At 45.0% G+C, this 19,988-nt stretch overlaps 1 protein-coding gene across 1 annotated transcript in view; it reads left to right on the top strand.

Annotated features, from left to right (window-relative positions):
- PDE4DIP (phosphodiesterase 4D interacting protein) overlaps positions 1-19,513 on the top strand; it is a 220,591-nt gene extending 201,078 nt beyond the window's left edge. The window contains exons 32-42 of the mRNA XM_026456724.1: positions 1,788-2,039; positions 3,236-3,367; positions 4,035-4,154; positions 5,627-5,816; positions 6,446-6,570; positions 9,580-9,819; positions 12,165-12,281; positions 12,846-13,072; positions 15,058-15,201; positions 16,288-16,426; positions 18,443-19,513. Coding sequence (XP_026312509.1) covers positions 1,788-2,039; positions 3,236-3,367; positions 4,035-4,154; positions 5,627-5,816; positions 6,446-6,570; positions 9,580-9,819; positions 12,165-12,281; positions 12,846-13,072; positions 15,058-15,201; positions 16,288-16,426; positions 18,443-18,588 — 1,832 coding nt within the window. The 3' untranslated portion in view covers positions 18,589-19,513. The remainder of the gene's footprint in view (positions 1-1,787; positions 2,040-3,235; positions 3,368-4,034; positions 4,155-5,626; positions 5,817-6,445; positions 6,571-9,579; positions 9,820-12,164; positions 12,282-12,845; positions 13,073-15,057; positions 15,202-16,287; positions 16,427-18,442) is intronic.
- Positions 19,514-19,988: the final 475 nt, after the last annotated feature.

Below are 19,988 nucleotides of genomic sequence, written 5' to 3'. Positions count from 1 at the left end.
TTCCACATTTGTCCATTTTTCTTTGCCCAAAGGGAAGGATGGAAGGAGAGCACTGTCCATGAAAAAGGGTAGGGTCTGTTGTTTGGGGTTAAATTGGAATTACATCAAGTCTGAGGCCATTGACCAGAGTTCGAATGGTCCCTGCCTAGATGAGGAAGACTGTAGCCCTTTTTTTCTCCACCTGAAGTCAAGGTCCTCTCCAAGGGACCATTGCTTATCCAAGCTCATCATTTGCTTTGAGCCAAGTTTCCATGTGGACAGTAGTGCATGGTGGCCTCTCAGGTTCCTGGGTTAAAATCTTGTGCAAGAGTCTATATGGTATCTTTGCATGGTTTAGAGCATGTACTGTGTATTGTGTGGCCAAGGGACTGGAACATGAGAATACCGATCACTGTTACTGATAGACTTAAAACCTCACATGGCCTTGATTAAAAAGTAATCTGACTGTCTACAACCACTGATTTTCCCCTTTGCCTTGTGTTCGGATGGGGTTGAAGGCAGTTTGAAAGAGGTAGGAAATCATGTATTTGTTGCATCTCTTCTAAAATGTAGGTGCCTAAATTTTTAATCTTCTTCCTTAACTAAGAGATCCTAATGAACATCTAGTATTTTGCAAATTGGAAGAGAGACTCATGACAAGAATTCTCAAACTTCTGCCTATTAGAATCACCTAGAATGAATTTAAAACATCCATTGTTCAAGATGTATTCCATATTGATTAAGGCAAAATCTCTGGAATCCAGGAATCAGTATGTTTCCGTACTTTCTCAGGTGATTCCAATATGTACCCAAATTTGAGAACCAGCTACAAATGGGGCTAAAAACTGGCAAGTGGCAATTACACTAACCCCTCCTAAGAGTTTGGCTTGGTTGGAAGAGACAATGACCTCACTTGCTTAGGAGCAGCTACCTGTCTATTCTGCTGCCCATGTTCATAATCCCTGAAAGAAAGCAGGCTTCTGAATTTTCTCCTAAACTGTGTCTCTGCCCACCTCTTTCCCCATCTCCCCTATGCTAGGCCTCTTTTTACAGAGAACTGGAGATGATGGGGCTCAAGGGAAAGGCCTATGATTTCAAAGGCGCTATGAAAGTATCAGCCTATGAAATGAAAGGTCCTACCTGCCTCTGTGGAATAGTATTCATTGATTCTTTAGACAGGAGTGATGACATTTTGCAGCTCCTTGAGACATGTTGGATGGGATCCAAATGAATACTTGCCTTACATAGACCCTTCCCCAGCCTCAGCAAAGAGTTCTTCAGTCTGGAGGAACTAGGGCCACCATATCCAGCTTGACTTCATGTCCCCTTTCTCACCAGAAAAACTCCAAGGTGGAACTGACATATTGACTTGTTAGTTTCAGGGGAAGGCAAGTACATTTAGACAAACAAATGTTCGTGTTCACAGGTAAGCTCAATCCTGTATGCCATTGCTCTCACAACTTCTAACTGTGGGAGTGAATCCTACTTTTAGAACTTTCCTTGGAGTCTGTCATGAAGGAATATAGTAGGAGCCAGGAGTGGGGCCACTGGACTTTTCCATTGTGTATACTGATGACTTTAAGATACTTGATTCTCTACCTCTTGTGTCTGCTGCCATGAAATACAAAGGGTGAGCGTTACAACCTCTAGGTTAGGAGCTTTGTCTAATTAGTATACCACAGTGAACTGGATCTCTGACATTCCACATGTCTCCTTTTAGTCTCTATTCTTAGCAATCACACACTTCCTTGCAAATCCTTCCCTTCTGACACCTCATTTGCTTCTTACTCATGTTTCTTTCTGCCCAGGTGCCAGCACCGTTCCTCCTGCTTCCACAGCTACATTGCCGAGCAACGACTTGGAAGCCGGCTCTTCCCACTACCTCAACTCTGCCCAGCCTCACTCTCCTCCAAGAGGCACCATAGAACTGGGAAGAATCCTGGAGCCTGGGTACCTGGGCAGCAGTGGCCAGTGGGACATGATGAGGCCTCAGAAAGGGAGTGTATCTGGAGACCTATCCTCAGGCTCCTCTGTGTACCAGCTTAACTCCAAACCCACAGGTAAAGCACAAAGCAGAGACGGCAGCCTTTGAAAAGAAGTCTCATTCGGAGTCTACTCTTTTCCTACTCAGGCAGGTCTTTGATTCCTCCTCCATCCCTGGCTCACAGAGTAGGTATAAAATGCAAGAGCTGTATCAGGGCTCAATCCTTTCCAAGTACATTTCTTTATTCTCCTGCCCAGGGCCTCGGTGCTCTGTAGGGATATGGGAAAGTCAGGGACCCACCTCTTGTGCTCTCATACTCATGTCCTTCCATCTCCCTGCAGCCTGGCCTCTTTGCAGCCCACTCTCTTAGACCCCTCCAGAATGCCAGGCATAGACGGGACTTTCTTCCATCAGTCAGGACTTGTCACAGGAAAGGGTGCAAGGGTGCAGCTCCCCGACCCTGCACATATATCCTGTGCACAAAACTCAGTCACAGCAAGTGGAGAGGTATAGCTAAGTTCATAAATGCTAGGATGTCACTCAGTTCCAACAGTAAGACAATCGTAATTTTCGGGAAAAGACTGAGCCCAAAGCAAAATGCTGCAGTTAATGTCTGGTGTAAGCATCCCTCTGACTTTTCTGCATCTTTTTCCTTTGTTTGGCAGGGGGAGAGGGGGTGTCGTCCCCTCTCTAATTTGCCTTCAGATCTCTAGATCCTTCCAGGCTAGTCTTTCATCTTCCATATTAAAAGCGATTTCAGGGACTCATTCAGTGTCAGTCATTAACCACATAGGGTGAGTGTAAGATCGCATACTTTTACTTTAGGCCTTCTTTCTAAGGGTGGGAGGAATGTCTTTGTCCCTTGCTAAAGAATGCTTGTCATGTGTCAGTAAGAAGAAAGGTAGAGTGAGGGCTCACCTATCATCCTCATAGTCACACCCAGGAGGTGGCCATACCTTTCCGGATACTAGACAGGCCTTGTCCAGAGCCCTCAGTTATTTTTCTAAAACATGTGGAACTCTCACAAGACCCCTGTGTGGGAGGAGCCCCATGGAGATTTTTTAGCAACTGACTGTTAAGTGTTTGAAAGCACATTTACTCTTTAAACAAAACTACCATTCCTTTGGGTGTCCATGTGAGAGGACACAGTTGGAAGAAGGCTAGTGATATTTACATGTCTTTCTGCAAAACCCCTGGCTGAGCCCCACCCCCATCAGTAACCAGGATTCTCCATCTCCCACCTCTCTCCATGTCCTGGTGGTTTGGCTGCAGGGGCTGACCTGCTGGAAGAGCATCTTGGTGAAATCCGGAACCTGCGCCAGCGCCTGGAGGAGTCCATCTGCATCAATGACCGCCTACGGGAGCAACTGGAACACCGGCTGAGCTCTGCTGCTCGTGGAAGTGGTAGGAGAGGCCCAGACCTTCCTGTTTCTGGCTCTATTTAGGGATCTTTAGGCAGAGCTTCACAGATATTCTTTACTTCACTTGCTCCTTATGAAGGGTCCAGCAAGGGAGGTGGGCAAGTACTGTTATCCCTACTTTCTGAATATATCTGAGTTTAGAGAGTAACTCTCTTTAAGGCAGAACTAGGTCTGGTGCCCAGAGTCACCTGACTTCTCACCCCATCCTTAATCTGCTTATATACTGCGTGCTGATGTCTGTGCCTTTGTTGTGTGATTGATAAGTGGTAGAGCCAGGTCTGTAAGTGTCCTCCCAACTCCACCCCTGGCTGCTTTACCAAGGTGGTCTCTCTCCTTACACTTTTCTTCCGAGCTGCTGTCACATGGAGGCCAGTCTTTCCATATGTTGTTGTCCAGCCTATACCACAGCAGTAGCTGTTTAGGGAGATTGAGCCTCCTGCACCATTGCAGTTATGGCATGTGGTGATGCATGCAAAGAATCCACTGAGAAGAGGCACACAGAAAACATGTACCCAGCCCGCCATGCTTCATTCTGGGTCAGGCCTTGAGTCCTTGGGGTTTTCTGCTGGGTTGGGGCAGTATCTTTGAGAGATAAAGAATGGGAAACTTTTGGAAGCTTCTGTTACCCAAATGTGTACTTTCTGGGACAGGATCCACCTCAAACTTCTGCAGTCAGGGCCTGGAGTCCATACCTCAGCTCTGCAATGAGAACAGAGTCCTCAGGGAAGAAAATCGAAGACTTCAGGCTCAACTGAGTCATGTTTCCAGAGGTACGTGGTCAAAACCCACAAACTGTGGTCACTCTTAAGTTTCTTTCTTCCCTGGCTACACTAATCACCAACTGGAGAAGCAAACAGAAGAAGGTAAGGTAACAGAGCTGCTCAGATCCACCAACCCAAACTTACAGCTATTCTCAGTCTAAAGAAGGCTGCTTTCTAAGATGTTCCAACTATGGGCCCCTCAGACTCCTAGTCCCTGGAAGTAAAGAGCTCTAGGAAATCCATCATTTCTGCACAAGCCCACCTGCGTATATCCAGAGTCACGAGCTATCAATCTGGATACCAGTCTGGTATCTGGTCTACCTCCCTTCACTCACAACTGTTTTGGAACCAGTAAAGGAGGGAGTGCGAATGCCTATCTTCCTTCTCAAGCTTCTCCAGACTTTACTGCAGCAGCATGTGTCACTTCTGGTCCTGCTCTGCAATCCCTCTGCCTCCTCACCACATCCCTCACTCATACACTCAGGGCTCCTCTCTGGTCAGTACTCCTGATTCCGTGCCGAGTGGCACGAGCAAATGCCCCCCAGCACTTTCCCAGCCCTAGCCAGGGGGCGCTCACAGGTGGGCATCATTTCTTGTGTGGCTGGGAGGCTGCTGACCTTGGTGTTAGTCTACTTGATGAGATCAATGTATTATTAATAAAATATTGAACAGCCATAAAAAGATTGAGAGTAGTGTCCAAAAGGATTAAGCCCAGAATGAAGGAATGTTTGTGGAAAAGGAAAAAGCCACCAAGAGATATTTCTAAATTAGCCACCTTAATTAATTAATTAATTTAATTAATTGATTTCTATATTAACAAGAAGATTTAAGAGGAAAGGTCACTGCTGGGGGATGATAACAAAAGTTAACAGATAAGAAAGAAGTCAGAACTACTCAACTACCAGTGCATGCTTGGAGAGAATAGAACAGACCTCACAGGTGAGAAGACAGTAAGAGATTTAAATGAGTACAATTTGCCAGGTTCAGGTGAATCTTCCCCCAGAGGATTTACTGAGCCTGCAGCTGTATTTTCGGAGTCCCTTCAATAATCTTTGACAACTTGTGAAGATCAGAGAACTGCTGCAAGTTCCAAAAAAGAACAGATATCCCAGTTTTCAAAATAATGAAAATGATATATTCCAAAAAGAAATCTTGATGTTGATCTTTGTCAAAATTCAAGAATGGATTATTGAACAGATGGTGTGTGAGTACCTGGAAAATGGTGAGCATTAGAAACCAGAATTTCTCTAAGAGCAAGGTAGGACACATTAAATAAGTGGAATGAAGGGTTTTGCAAAGAGAGAGATGCACCATTCTCCAGGCTGCGGGGTATGTTGAGCCAGTATGCTCTTCCCCACCAACATACGACCTTCCTTCCCTGCTCCTTAGCTTCATTTCAGGGTGTATGTGCTTGGAGTCATCTTTCTGCTGAGCTCTGGCCCCATCATAATAAATCATTCCTCCTGTGTTCCTCTCACCAGAGCACTCCCAAGAAACGGAAAGCCTGAGGGAGGCTCTGCTGTCCTCTCGATCCCACCTTCAAGAGCTGGAAAAGGAGCTGGAGCACCAGAAGGTGGAAAGGCAGCAGCTTTTGGAAGACCTGAGGGAGAAGCAGCAAGAGGTCTTGCATTTCAGGGAGGAACGTCTTTCCCTCCAGGAAAACGACTCCAGGTAAGAGGGGACCCATTGACAGAGTAGGAAGCATTCTTTATTCTTACATTCATTCTTACATTAGAAGACGGGATATTGGCAAGACAACTGGTGTCCTCTTTTGGAAACCTCAATGTTCCCTCTGCTATTCCTGATTTTTGTATGCCAGTAGTGGGGGTGAGGCGCTTTAAGCAGAAGAAAGGACTTCTCTGGGAATGCCTTGTCAATCCCAAGTTGAGAGAGTAAAACTCTGTTGCAGAAGTCTTCAGTATATCAGAGACTTGAAAAAGAAGGGTTTCCATGCTTCCAGTTAGATATAGGACATTAGTCTCACCATCACCTAGGAAGCTTCTTTACTGGCTGTGATGCTTGGTCCCAGCATAAACCCTGTAACTGCTTGTCAGAATGCAAAGAGCACTGTAGGAGCAGTAAGGAGACTGCTGGTGTGTCTGTTCTGCTCTGAACTAATGTAGGTAATGGTGTGTTTTCAAGCAAAGTTACCTGACCTCCCTCAGCCTCCATTTCCACATCTGCAAAATAAAAGTGATGGTCTTCATGACCCCCTGAGTTGACATCTGGCTCTCAGCTTATTGCTTTCGTGTGGCTGAGTGGCTCTGCCATCTCAGTGGGTCTTGCCTCTCCCTGGTCAGACTGCAGCACAAGCTGGTCCTTCTGCAGCAACAGTGTGAAGAGAAACAGCAGCTCTTTGAGTCCCTCCAGTCAGAGCTACAAATCTACGAAGCACTTTATGGCAATTCCAAGAAGGGACTGAAAGGTATGTGTTCTTCTCCCCTCACCCCGTGAGCTTTTTGCCCTCGCATAGGATGCTAATGAGGTCTTTCCTTTGGGAGTTGTGGAGATCATGGGAAGCGACAGAATTCTGTCTCAGAAACCCCCACCCGAGCCTGGGGCTCCCAGTAGGAACTCTCATACACAAAGCGCAAGGGGACAGGTTGGTGGCATGAGCAAGATCCAGCCTGATCATTCCTAATTACTTTAAGAAAATCTAGACATTCCTATCAATGTCTAGATTATAACATTTTTTAAAGCAAAAGAACTGTCCTAATGTATCATCATTTGAAAAGGCCTTTAATATTGTTGGTAATACATACTGACAACCCACTCAGCCCAATGTAGCAGGTGGTCTGCTCCCACCCTGACCCTTTCCCTAGTGACATCTGGCTCTCAGTTTATTTCATTTAATTTTCATAAATCCTGATTTAGTTTCCTGATTTTCTAAAGAGAAGGTGAACTGGAATTTGAAGAACTGCAGGGGCTTACCAGGCTGGGTGAACAGCTTAAGTACAAAGTCATGGTGAGTGTTGAGTCAGTGGGGACCAGCCGGCCCACAGGAAAAAATTAAAAGACACGAAAACAAAAAATACCACTAATAGGACCTAAATTTCAATCCTGGATTTAAATAATAAGGACATTTATTGAAGACTTTGCTGCCTGCTGAAACAATAATCTAATATTTGAGAATTTTGATACATTTCTTCATTCTTTTTTAAATGGAGAAGGGTACTCAAAACATAAAAAGTCACAGCAGGCTGAACAGAGGACTGACATCAATGTCATGAAATTTAGCAAAGATAAAAAGCAAAATCCTGAGCTTGATTAAAAGTATCAGTGGTAGAAATACAGGAAGAGGGTAGAAATACAGGACAGGCAGCCGTTCATGGACTTGAGGGTTTGGGGTTTGGTAGAAACATGTTCACACAACTAAGGCGTAGGCCAAAGTTTGCTAGAAATGCCAGCTCAAACTGACATTACAGTAGTGTAAGTGTGATGTTCACCTGTGGGGACCATGTCTAACATATTGTTAGATTAAGAGGCATCATCTTTGAAAAGGGCATTGACACACTAGGGAACATAATGAAGACAGGGCGCACAATGGTGTGGACCAGAAATCTCCAACTGGTCAAAGAAACTAAAGAAATTTAGGCTTTCAAAAGATCTTGAGGACATGAGAACTGGCTTCGGGTATTTGAAGAACTGTCGGGTGAAAAGAACTCATGTATTTTATGTCCCTTCAGAGGGCTAGACAAAGGGTGAAGGGCAGTGGAATTTAGATTCGAATTATCATAAATCCTGATTTAGTTTCCTGATTTTCTAAAGAGAAGGTGAACTGGAACTTGAAGAAATACAGGGGGCTCACCAGGCTGGGAGAATAGCTTAAGTCAAAGTCATGGTGAGTGCTGGGTCAGTGGAACCAGCCTGCCCACAGGAGAAGATTGGGGCTGGGGGCGTGAGAAGTCAGGATGGAGGAGCAGAGTCACCAAATCTTGAAAGCTCACAGGTCAGGGTGAAAGTTGACATTCTGTATAGAGATAATTAAACTAAGTCTGTTCTTTTTCAAAGAAGATAAGCATATGATGAAAACAGAACTTTAAGATGCTAAGTCTCAGGGGATGTCCTGGAGTTGGGAGACATTAGAATCTGGGAAACCTATTGGATGGGTGTAGTGCTATTCTGGCACATTAAGAGATGACAGTCTAATATTGGGTGCTATTGGGAAGATGAAAGGGTATAGATAGATTTAAAAACATCTCTTTAAAAAATAAGCAAAATTTAGTGAGAAGTTGGATTGAGGAAGAGAGAGAGGAACATCATAAAACTTTGGGCAAAATTCAAGAGTAGATTATTTACCAAAGTCTCTAAAACTACTTCATCCTGAGCTACCTTTCCTTTCATGCTTGTCTCCCTGCCTTTTAGGACTCATTTCAAAGCTGCAACTACTAAAGCTCCATAATCTCTTATCTGTAATTTCAAGATCCAGTAAGATCTCCAAATTAAATTTTTCAAATACTCATTTAATGACAAAATCTAGATGAACTGACAAGAGGATATTCCTAAGTATTCATCTACTTAGAATATTCACATAGCTGATTACAGAAATAGTTATATGTTTGATTAAGGATTGTGGCTCACATGCAACTGGGTACATGTTATATATGATATATGCACCCTGTCGCCTTGCTAAAAACTAAAACAAATTTTACCTTTCAAAATATATTTGGCCTTAAGGTTTTCAGATAAGGGATTGTGGCCTTGTGGAATATTTCTTAGATTTCTTCATCCCCAGTACAAAGGAATAGACATGTAGTGAATGGAGGTAAATATACATATATATTTTTTACATATGTGTGTGTATATATGTGTGTGTACATATATATGTACATATATATGTACATGTGTATATGTACATATATATGTACATGTGTATATGTACATATATATGTACATGTGTATATGTACATATATACACCTATATAGTATGTATATACACACAACATATATACACACTATATGTAGGCATATATATGTACACATACATACACACACACATACACATATATATAGAGAGAGAGAGAGAAATTGAAAAACTCAGTTATAATCCCTGGTCTAAGGTGCCCAACTCACATTCTCACACACTACCAAAAGACCTCCTTCTCCTCTCTCATTTTTGAGAGTGAAGACTGTCAAATTTCTTTCTCCCTCATCCCCTACCCTTCTCTAGCTCAATTATCCTCATCTGTCAATCAAATGCTGTTTAGGTGCATGTGTGTAACTTAAACCGCAGGGAAGTTTCAGACTGGATGTGTGCCAGCTCAGTGCCATCCCCAGGCCATACACAGAAATGGTGACATCTCTATCTTAGATGGGTTGCATAAGACTCAGATGATAGTGGGATCCTTGGCAGAAAAGAATGTCACAGAGGAGGGTACTGACAAGTGCTTGGAAATACTTGGGTCAATGTTACCAGACTCCTCTTCTCTCTTAGCTTACAGCCTGGATGCCTGTCACCAAATCCCTTTGAGCAGTGACCTGAGCCACTTGGTGGCAGAGGTACGAGCTCTGAGAGGGCAGCTGGAGCAGAGCATTCAGGGGAACAATTGTCTGCGACTACAGCTGCAACAGCAGCTGGATAGCAGTGCTGACAAAGCCAGCCTCAGCCCCTCCTCCATTAACCAGAACTTCCCAGCCAGCGCTGACCCTGGAAACAAGCAGCTGCTCCTCCAAGGTAGGAAGGAAAAGGGACTTAGAAAGCCCTCGGCCAGTGGGGAGATCACCAGGATGTCTGTGGCAGAAGGTACAATCTGCCTGGTCCATGCTCCTTGGGGTCAGGTTGAAATCAGAGATGTTCTTGTTTAGCAGCCTGAGTGAAGCATGGGATTTAGGTCAGACCAGGCTCCAGATTCTGAGTTTACCGCTTTACAGGTTGTTTGATTTGGACAGGGTGTTTAAAGTCTCAGAGGTTTAAGCCTTAGTTTCCTCATATTTAAGATGAGGATAATAATAATATATACCTTATATGATTTTGAGCATTAAATGAAATCATTTACAAGTGATTGGCAACTAAGAACTGCTCAGTAATTAGCAGCTGTATATGTTCATATCGTTTTCTTGGATTTGCTTAGTGCTTTAGTATTAGCCAAGTGTTTTCACATATACAATTTCACCTGCAGTAAAGCAGGTTTTGCTATCTCTGTATTTCACATAAGAAAACTTAGGTCTTGAGATATTAACAGACAAGCGAGGGTTTAGAGAAGTTGTAGACAAAGCCAGGATCAGAACCAGGTGTTGTGATTTGCAGTCTGTGTTCCTTCCAGCTCATTGTGCCCTGTCTCTGTATTGCCCACCTCCCCAGATTCTCTAGTCCCCCTTTCCCTCATGGGTAGGGAACTCAGTGTGTGGCAAAATGTTCCTGCCCCTAAGGAAACAGAGGTCTGGGGAAGTCCTGGATGGTGGGTGATTTATTTCGGGTGGCCATCATTTGCTTTCTCTACCCTACCCCTTGCCTGCCTTTTCAGATAGGCGTGTTTGACCAGGTCCCCTGTCTCTTCTCAACATCCCCCATCAATCTCACTTCTCCCAGTTTTCATTGAAATGTCAATGGTGTCCCCCAGTCTCTTTTTTTTTTTTTTTTGAGACGGAGTCTTGCTCTGTCGCCCGGGCTGGAGTACAGAGGCCGGATCTCAGCTCACTGCAAGCTCCGCCTCCCAGGTTTACACCATTCTCCTGCCTCAGCCTCCCGTGTAGCTGGGACTACAGGCGCCTGCCACCTCGCCCAGCTAGTTTTTTGTATTTTTTAGTAGAGACAGGGTTTCACCGTGTTAGCCAGGATGGTCTCGATCTCCTGACCTCGTGATCCGCCCGTCTCGGCCTCCCAAAGTGCTGGGATTACAGGCTTGAGCCACCGCGCCCGGCCCCGCCTAGTCTCTTAAATCTTTCAATTTCTGCTTCCTCTGTCCTTTTTTCCTTTTAATACACCATTTAGTACACCATCTCCACTCACCTCCATGGCCACACCTTCAATTTCATTCAAATCAGGAGCCACTTCTTTTCAGTTTCTCTAAAGCTGAGCTTTCAAACTCTCCTGCCAACTATTTCTGGGTCATGTTAATCTTTATGTTTCTCTGGTTCTTGTAGATGCTCATGTATCTGACAGTAACCTTATTTGTCAAATGAAGGTGACAATAACATGATTATGCTGTTTTGGCAATTCCAAAAAAAAAAAACACACGTAGGCCGCCAAGCAAACCGCCTGGCCGCCAGGAACTTCTCAGCTAACGTTAGGTGGACGCCTTGCCCTCCTCTGGGCTGCCCTGATGGTTGTGGTGTTCAGTTATGTCTCCAACTCTTCCTTCTAACCAGGCCTTCCCCTTTCACCAGCTTCCCACACAGCAGCCAAGACTCAGCCCCACTGGCGCAGTCCCTGTCCCTCATTCTCCAGCACCCCCGAGGCCTGAGCTGCAAAGCAGGCACTGGGCCACACCTGCCTGAGCAGGACCTTTTCTACCTTCTTTGTGATATTTTCCAATTCCTCTACCATAGGGTTGCTTTTTAGTCTCCAGCAAGACAACGTTAACCCACCAAGCCTTCTGTCTCTGTTCTTCTCATACAAGTCAATTTTTTTTCAGTATTAGCTCATCAGAATGATGACTAGAATGTTGAGTTTAGTCCTCCATGAATCCATTCATTCCTTGGTTCCTTGATTCTACATTTTAATATGTACTATGTATATTTATACATATTACATTTAGTTACAGGGCATCGTATTAGATACCACACACAAATTATACTCAAGACTCAGTTTATAAAAATACACCTAATAATTTTTGAAACTAGAGGTTTCTTTCTCATGGAACACCCCTCAGTCAAAGGAATATCTTTTTGTTCTGAAGAATGGAAACATTCTGAACTCAGTGACTCACTGGCTTTTGCTTTTGCTTGTGGGGTATCGATAATTCTGTAAGAGGAGAGTCCTGCCACCTTACGCCTCAGTGGGGACGGCTAGGTGTGCATGTGCTTCATGTGCTGTATGTTCCAGGGCTCCTGAAAACTGTGGTTGCCTTTACCCCCTAGATTCAGCTGTGTCCCCTCCAGTCCGGGATGTTGCGATGAATTCCCCAGCTCTGGTCCTCCCCAGCTCTGCTTCCTTGACTCCTGGCTCAGAAACGGCCATAATCCACAGAACAAATGGTAAATATGGCAACTAAAGGGCCCAGGGACTGATGATGGAAAGTGATTAATGCAAATAATCTTTTGTTGTCTCTAAACATATTATGTGTATTTAGAGAGTTTTCTCTGCATGCCCTGAGGCCTTTAGCCCTACTCACTGCACCTTCTGTGGCTGCCTTTCTTGCCATTGTTCATCCTCCTGTAGTTTTCCTACTGCTGTTTATGCTTCATTGCACCATAATCTCTCCATTCTTGAAAATGCTCTCTGTATCCAGCTTAATTTTCTTGTCTGTGTCTTCTCTACCCAGAAACTTATTATTTATTATGATTTGTCCTATTTCATTTGCCAATAAGAAAAAATTGTCCCCTGGCAAATTTATCATTAAGAGATAATGTAAGAAAGATTATAAAAATATAGAAGCCAGAAGATCTCTGTGGACTTTGCCCCACCCTTGTACATTCCAAGGCTTCCTTTCTTGTTCCCAGCCTCTTCCTTTTCTTGTCCTCTACCTCTTTTGAGTTGGAGCAAACCTAGGATATCATTATGAATAACAGAAGATTCTGTTGTGTTATTTTCTTTTCCAGGCTTGGGTTTGGATACTTCTCCAGTAATGAAGACCCCTCCCAAGCTGGAGGGTGATGCTACTGATGGCTCCTTTGCCAATAAGCATGGCCGCCATGTCATTGGCCACATTGATGACTACAGTGCCCTACGACAGCAGATTGCGGAGGGCAAGCTGCTGGTCAAAAAGATAGTGTCTCTTGTGAGGTCAGCGTGCAGCTTCCCTGGCCTTGAAGCCCAAGGCACAGAGGTAATCATACCTGTAGCTTTAGGTGCACTCTTTCCTTGTGCCCTTTCTTCCTTTGATGTTAACTCCGTCTCCCACCATTTTTGTTTTTTGTTTTTTAATTCATGCTTTGCATCTCTCAACAGCTGAGGCTTCCTCTTCCATGTATAGCAGCCAGGCCCTGTCTTCTCTGTCTCCTATTTTCACTGTCAGTTCTGCTCTGTTCAGATGTAGCTGACTGGATATTTCCCCTCAGCCCCATGGAAACACATGGCATTGCCTAGCAGCCTTTGATAGCTTTTTTTTTTTCCTCTTTTCTTGTTTTTATTATTATACCTTAAGTTCTAGGGTACATATGCACAACGTGCAGGTTTGTTACATATGTATACATGTGCCATGTTGGTGTGCTGCACCCATTAACTCGTCATTTACATTAGGTATATCTCCTAATGTTATCCCTCTCCCCTTCCCCCTCCCCACAATAGGACCTGGTGTGATGTTCCCCTTCCTGTGTCCAAGTGATCTCATTGTTCAATTCCCACCTATGAGTGAGAACATGCGGTGTTTGATTTTCTGTTCCTGTGATAGTTTGCTGAGAATGATGGTTTCCAGCTGCATCCACGTCCCTACAAAGGACATGAACTCATCCTTTTTTATGGCTACGTAGTATTCCATGGTGTATATGTGCCACATTTTCTTAATCCAGTCTGTCACTGATGGACATTTGGGTTGATTCCAAGTCTTTGCTATTGTGAATAGTGCTGCAATAAACATACGTGTGCATGTGTCTTTATAGCAGCATGATTTATAATCCTTTGGGTATATACCCAGTAATGGGATGGCTGGGTCAAATGGTATTTCTAGTTCTAGATCCTTGAGGAATCGCCACACTGTTTTCCACAATGGTTGAACTAGTTTACAGCCCCACCAACAGTGTAAAAGTGTTCCTATTTCTCCACATCCTCTCCAGCACCTGTTGTTTCCTGATTTTTTAATGATTGCCATTCTAACTGGTGTGAGATGGTATCTCATTGTGGTTTTGATTTGCATTTCTCTGATGGCGAGTGATAATGAGCATTTTTTCATGTGTCTGTTGGCTGTATGAATGTCTTCTTTTGAGAAGTGTCTGTTCATATCCTTTGCCCACTTTTTGATGGGGTTGTTTGTTTTTTTCTTATAAATTTGTTTGAGTTCTTTGTAGGTTCTGGATATTAGCCCTTTGTCAGATGAGTAGATTGCAAAAATTTTCTCCCATTCTCTAGGTGGCCTGTTCACTCTGATGGTGGTTTCCTTTGCTGTGCAGAAGCTCTTTAGTTTAATTAGATCCCATTTGTCAATTTTGGCTTTTGTTGCCATTGCTTTATGCAGGCACATGACCATCTGTGGGCAGAGTCGACGCAATGGGATGGACAGAACCTGAAGGATTTGCAGGTGTATGGCCCCCACATGTGGAAGGGGCGAGAAGACTGGCAGCCATGGCATTTCCTTGTGCAGAGTGCATAGTGGGAGGGAAGGCAGTCAGCAAAGCTTCTGAGAGCGCCTTGCCAGTGAGAAAGACCAGGCACCAGTGGCTGTGCTGTCTGAGCTGCTGGAGACCCATGGATGCATAGGGACAGCCCTGCCTCCATGGAGCCTCCACTCTAGTGGCGAAGACACATACTGAAGTAGATCAGCACAGCACAGGGCTACAGGCACAGCATGAGAAGCCATCCTCTGTGCTGTGAGGCCGCCAATGCAAACGTGGTCATTTATCTCAGGCAAGGAAGGTAACAGGTTCATAGAGGACATAGCAAGGGGGATGAGTTTTGAAAGCCTTGTAGGTTCTGCAGGTGGAGGGAGGCACACCTGGTAAAGGGAGCAGCACCTTAGTTCTGAGAACTGCAAATGGTTGTGCAAGGGCTTCACAGTTCAAGCAGGCCCATGTGCTGTGCCTCACTCACAAAGGAAGCTGGAGCCCATGCGGGGGAAGAAAGTAATCTCTCCGCTCCTGTGGTGTTACCTTTCCCCAGGTGCTAGGCAGCAAAAGCATTCATGAGCTTCGGAGCAGCACCAGTGCCCTGCACCATGCCCTGGAGGAGTCGGCTTCCCTCCTCACCGTGTTCTGGAGAGCGGCCCTGCCAAGCACCCGCATCCCTGTGCTGCCTGGCAAAGTGGTAATATGCCAGTGTCCTTTCTTGGTTCAAACCCAGTTCTCCTGCCCTCCAATACTGTTCTGTCTCCTCAATGTCACAGCTTTTGCAGAAAATTGGGAGCCACATACTGAATTGGGATAGACAGGACCTTAGAGGAATGTCCCTGGAGGGACATCTCTGACCCATGGTGGCTGCTTTCATTGCAGCTCTGAATACATCCCACTCCCTGCCAGCCCCCTGGCCCCTGGTAAGAAATCAAAGAAGAAAGGGAAGGGGTGTGGAGAAGGTGGAGACATCATAACCCTAGCAGTCTATAAATGTTCAGTTTCTTTACCTCTCTGAAGTTTGGCTGAGCTGAAATTCAGTTAAAGCTTCAGCACCCATCTCCCACCCCTCAGGTCCCATGGTCACATGATCACAGAATGCCCCCATGAGACTGAGCCTTTTTAGCCACTGTCTGGAATCCCAGCATATCACTTCAGCTGGCATCTCTGGACCGGGCCTGGGGAAAGTCAGCCACCCCTCAGGATCTGCTCAGAGCTCAGGCTAACTCTGATTGGCAGACCCTTGAGGAGACAGGTTTCAGGATCCCCTCCCCAGGGATTCTAGCTCCAGATCAATGTCACCAATACCTTTTGGATCCAACTATGCTAATTCCAGGGAGAGGGTGTTTTGCCATTTTCATGTTGGCACAAATATTTACAAACTTGCAAACTTTCCTGAGTCCAGATCTCTCCCCCCAACATAACGTTTCTGAACTCTCAATCTTGCCTGTGAAGGGAGAGTGACAGAACTGATATCAGGACTAAAGCAAGGTACTCTTCAGAGTTGGGAGTTTTATTCCAGCCTGAGGTGAGATTCTCTTAAGCTACAGGTGTGTGGGCCTGTGCTAGTCTACATGGGCAATTCCAGAGTCTCAATATTCCTACCTAATGGCCTCATCTTAAACTGTCCTCAGCTGGAGGTATCTGAGGCTGTGAAGGAGGAAATCCAGTTCAGGAGAGTGGAGAAGATTGTAGAATCCTTCTTTGAATTGGAAAGAGCCACAAAGCACAGGGTGCTTTAGGACTTCTGCCTGTTCAGTAAGAGTCTGTTCCTGTTATCCAGGGAGAATCAACAGAAAGGGAACTTCTGGAACTGAGAACCAAAGTATCCAAACAGGAGCGGCTCCTTCAGAGCACAGCTGAGCGTCTGAAGACCGCGAACCAGCAGAAGGAGAGCATGGAGCAGTTCATCGTCAGCCAGCGTAGGTTCCCTGAGAGGGAATGGGGGAAGAAACGGGCAGTCTTCCTGATGCCCCACTTGTGCTGCAGAGGAGCAGTGACCGGGGGTCTTGGAGATGTTGGGAGTGGAGACTGATTTGATGTCCCTAAACCTCCTGTGCCACGAGCAATTGTGGATGCAGAGGGAGGGGAGGACAGGGGGTGGATAGAAAGAGACTCCAAGCTGAATGGCCAGAAAGAAATAAATGCTTTAGAATTCTCATGCTAAGCAAGTAGGGTTAATTTCTGCTGGTGATTTCCACTCTGTGGTGCTCTTTTGTTGTTTCAGTAACCAGAACACACGATGTTTTAAAGAAGGCAAGGACTAACTTAGAGGTAAGGAAACTACTGCACCAATCAGAGGCACCAAGCCTGTCTCCAACCCATCACCATCCATTAGCAGATCTTGTAGGTGACCCTTGGCCTGCTTTGGCCTTCCAGGAGAAGATTTGGGTCCACTTGCAACATCACAGGTCCTCAGTGAGCGTCCTGCTAGTTTCTGTTCCCATCACCCTCCCACTCCGTCAGCTCCTGCCCCTATATCTTGGTTCACTCTCACATTGTCATCCTCTCTCCTTTTTACTCCAGTTTTTCTTCTTTGATGCCAAGTCAGGAGACTGGAGAAATGCAATTCAGCTGACTCTTGAAGTCATTAGACATTCGGGAGTCTGCCTCGGAATGAGCTTTTGGTAGAGGGATCTTGAGGCCAGTTATGTGTTCTACTCTTCATGAAAAAGTAAAAGGAATTTTCACCCTAGTGAACTGATTTCACTGCACACTCCTGGGTTAAGAACAGCAATTTGATTTTGCTGTATCTTTAAGCAACATGACAAAAGAGATTTGTTGGGTCTCATTCGTCTAAAAGAGAATTTGTTAGTGAATAACAACTGAACCTTCAGGGGAAAAATGTTACAAATACCAGACATTATCTATGTTTACTTAAAACACTTAATTGTTAGTCATTCCCTAGGAAGTGCTTTGAAGAAAAACTTGAGGTATATGAAATGGTTTAAAAATCAGAAACTAAACCTGGACTTCAAAGCTTTGCCATAAGCAATTGAGCATATTCCTAGAAATGTTTCTAAACTGTAACCTGAGAGAATGTTGATCTCCACAGTGTGAAAATGGCTTGGGCCAGTTTAACTTGCTCTTTTTTTTTTTTTTTTAATTTTTTCACTAATTCCCTTTTGTTTTTCTCTGATAATTCTTCTCTTTCCTGAGCCTCTTTAGAGCAACACTTACAGGATTGCCTCTGTAAAGCCTTATTCCTGTCCCAGAAAAGGTAACCCAAAAAGTCTCTAGTATCCACTAAAAGGTAACCCAAAAGTCTCTAGTATCCACTGGCTTTCTCCAGTGTGGAAGCTTTCCCCTCCACCTCCCATAGATCACTGGAGAGGACCCGAGGCCTCGGTTCTAATCCCTGGCTTATCACTAACTGGCGTGTGGCTTCGGCTTGTCCCTTAGTCTCTGTGAGACTGCTGCACCCTCATCTGTCAAAGATGGAACTGGACTTAGTTGAGCTTTGAGGTCCTTGTGGACTTGGCCCCTCCACACCCTCATTATGGCGACTGGACATAAACTTAAGAGAGGACTTCTCCACAGAATCTCCTCTTCTTCCTACAACAGGCTGTTTCTGTATGTGCATGTTTCATGCTAAGCACGTCTTTCTTGGGTGGAGATGGCAAAGGCCTCTTTCTGCTGAGACAAAGTGATTTGGAGAGTCACCTGGCCCCTAAAGAGGCAGTGGTAGGATCCAGCCACCCAGTGTGCAGTGAATTGGAGCAGGGATCTCAGCACACAGGGAGGTGGGGACGCTCCCCCTAACCTTGGGCACCTGTTGCTTCTCCAGAGTGAAGTGCATGCTCTTAGCTCATTCTCTTAACTGGCTCTCATCGTTCTCATGACTTTGGTCACCCCGTAGCTCTCACTGCAGCTTCAGGTAGCCATCAGTAGGGCCTGGCAATATACACTGATTTGGATTGTTTTATTTTTGTCTGCAGGTGAAATCCCTAAGGGCTCTGCCGTGTACTCCAGTCTTGTGACCCTTGCCTTCCAGGCACCATGCAAGAAGCGCAGACACCAGAAGTCCTTAAAACAGCAGGAAAGGTGGGCCTGTCCCCCTTTTGCGCAGCTACCTATCTGCTGAGGAGCATCTGGGCCTCGTTCCTCCAAATCCACTGGAGGGTCCAGAAGAGGCAGTCAGAGATATATCCTGGTGGAGCTGGGAGAAAGCCAGAAAGCCTTTCTGAGAGCTATGGAATACCGTTAGCCAAGGTCCACTTGGCCCAGCACTAGGCAGAAGATGCGTAGTTTGCATAGAAGGTTTCGTGGTACTGCTTCTCAACAGCCCCAGCCACTTGGGAACTAGCAACAGCACATTTCTTGCCTCATCGGCTGTCCTAAGACGGAAAGCTCAGTGGATATAGGACCCTGAGTCCGATGAATGGGGCACGTGGTCCCAATGCTGGAGCTCCTCTGGCAGGTTCTAAAAGCACACTACTGAGCAGCGGTGCCCTGCCGGACACTGCTGGCAGCGCTCAGTGAGCACTACTCACAGATCCACACCTGACCCTGCTGGGTCGAGTCAGGCTGGGCTTTGGTCTGCACTGCAGCACCTGCGTTCTTTGAGTTCACATCATGAATGTGGTGACTTCCCAGATACCATCTCAGGCTTAACCTAGCACATCCGATTTCTTTTCTTCTATGATATCCATATTGGACTGACCTCACTTCAAATATGCTGTCCCATTTTGTCATCCTATCTTACCTCGGGGAAATTGGGGACTGATGGCCAGACCAATTCTGTTTAAATTCTTGCATAGAGCAAACCTGTGCTCATTTTTAAGTGGCATGGGAGAGGCCCCCAGCCATAGTAAAGCCTAGTCTGTGTCTTCACAGTGCTGGTAGAATGTGTTGTGTGTATAAATGTATGATATAGATTTATATATGTTGCTATCGCCATATATTGAAGGCCAGCATAACCGGTGGACAGGGTGGGTGACAGAAAATGAAAGTCTTTTTGGTGATTATTAAAGCAAAATGTGTATAAAGAAATAAATAGTTTTTCTTTCGCTGCTTTGTTTCCTATTTCTGCCCCAATCCCTTGACAGTATAAATAACTGGAAAGGGAAAATGGGAAAGACAAACTGTGTTGAAGAAGTGCACAGTCTAACGCCCAAACTCTAACTTTAAAAGATTAAAGTTTTCCTTCCTTGTCATTTTGTAAGAATCCCCAGTCTGAAAATATGAAAGAATGGTTCTTAAACTTGATGTGCCTTAGAAGCAGCTGTGGAGATTACACGAGCTACCTGCTGGTCTCCAATCCCAGGAGATTTAGTTGGTGTGAGCCCTAGAATCTGCATTTTTTAATATAAGCACCCCAGGTGATTTCATTACATGTGGGCTGCAGACCACAGTTTAAAAAAACAGTGTTCTATAACATTGAATCAAAACTAAAACTAAGTTTAAGAACCTTGAATCAAAAAGCATGTCATTCCATAAACATGGATATAAAAATTTTAAAATATTCCTTGGGAAACATTCTTA

This window comes from Piliocolobus tephrosceles, chromosome 1 (assembly GCF_002776525.5).
Source record: "Piliocolobus tephrosceles isolate RC106 chromosome 1, ASM277652v3, whole genome shotgun sequence".
NCBI classification, from domain to species: domain Eukaryota; kingdom Metazoa; phylum Chordata; class Mammalia; order Primates; family Cercopithecidae; genus Piliocolobus; species Piliocolobus tephrosceles.
The sequence above is the reverse complement of the archived record's forward strand: the minus strand, read 5'-3'. Positions and strand labels throughout refer to the sequence as shown.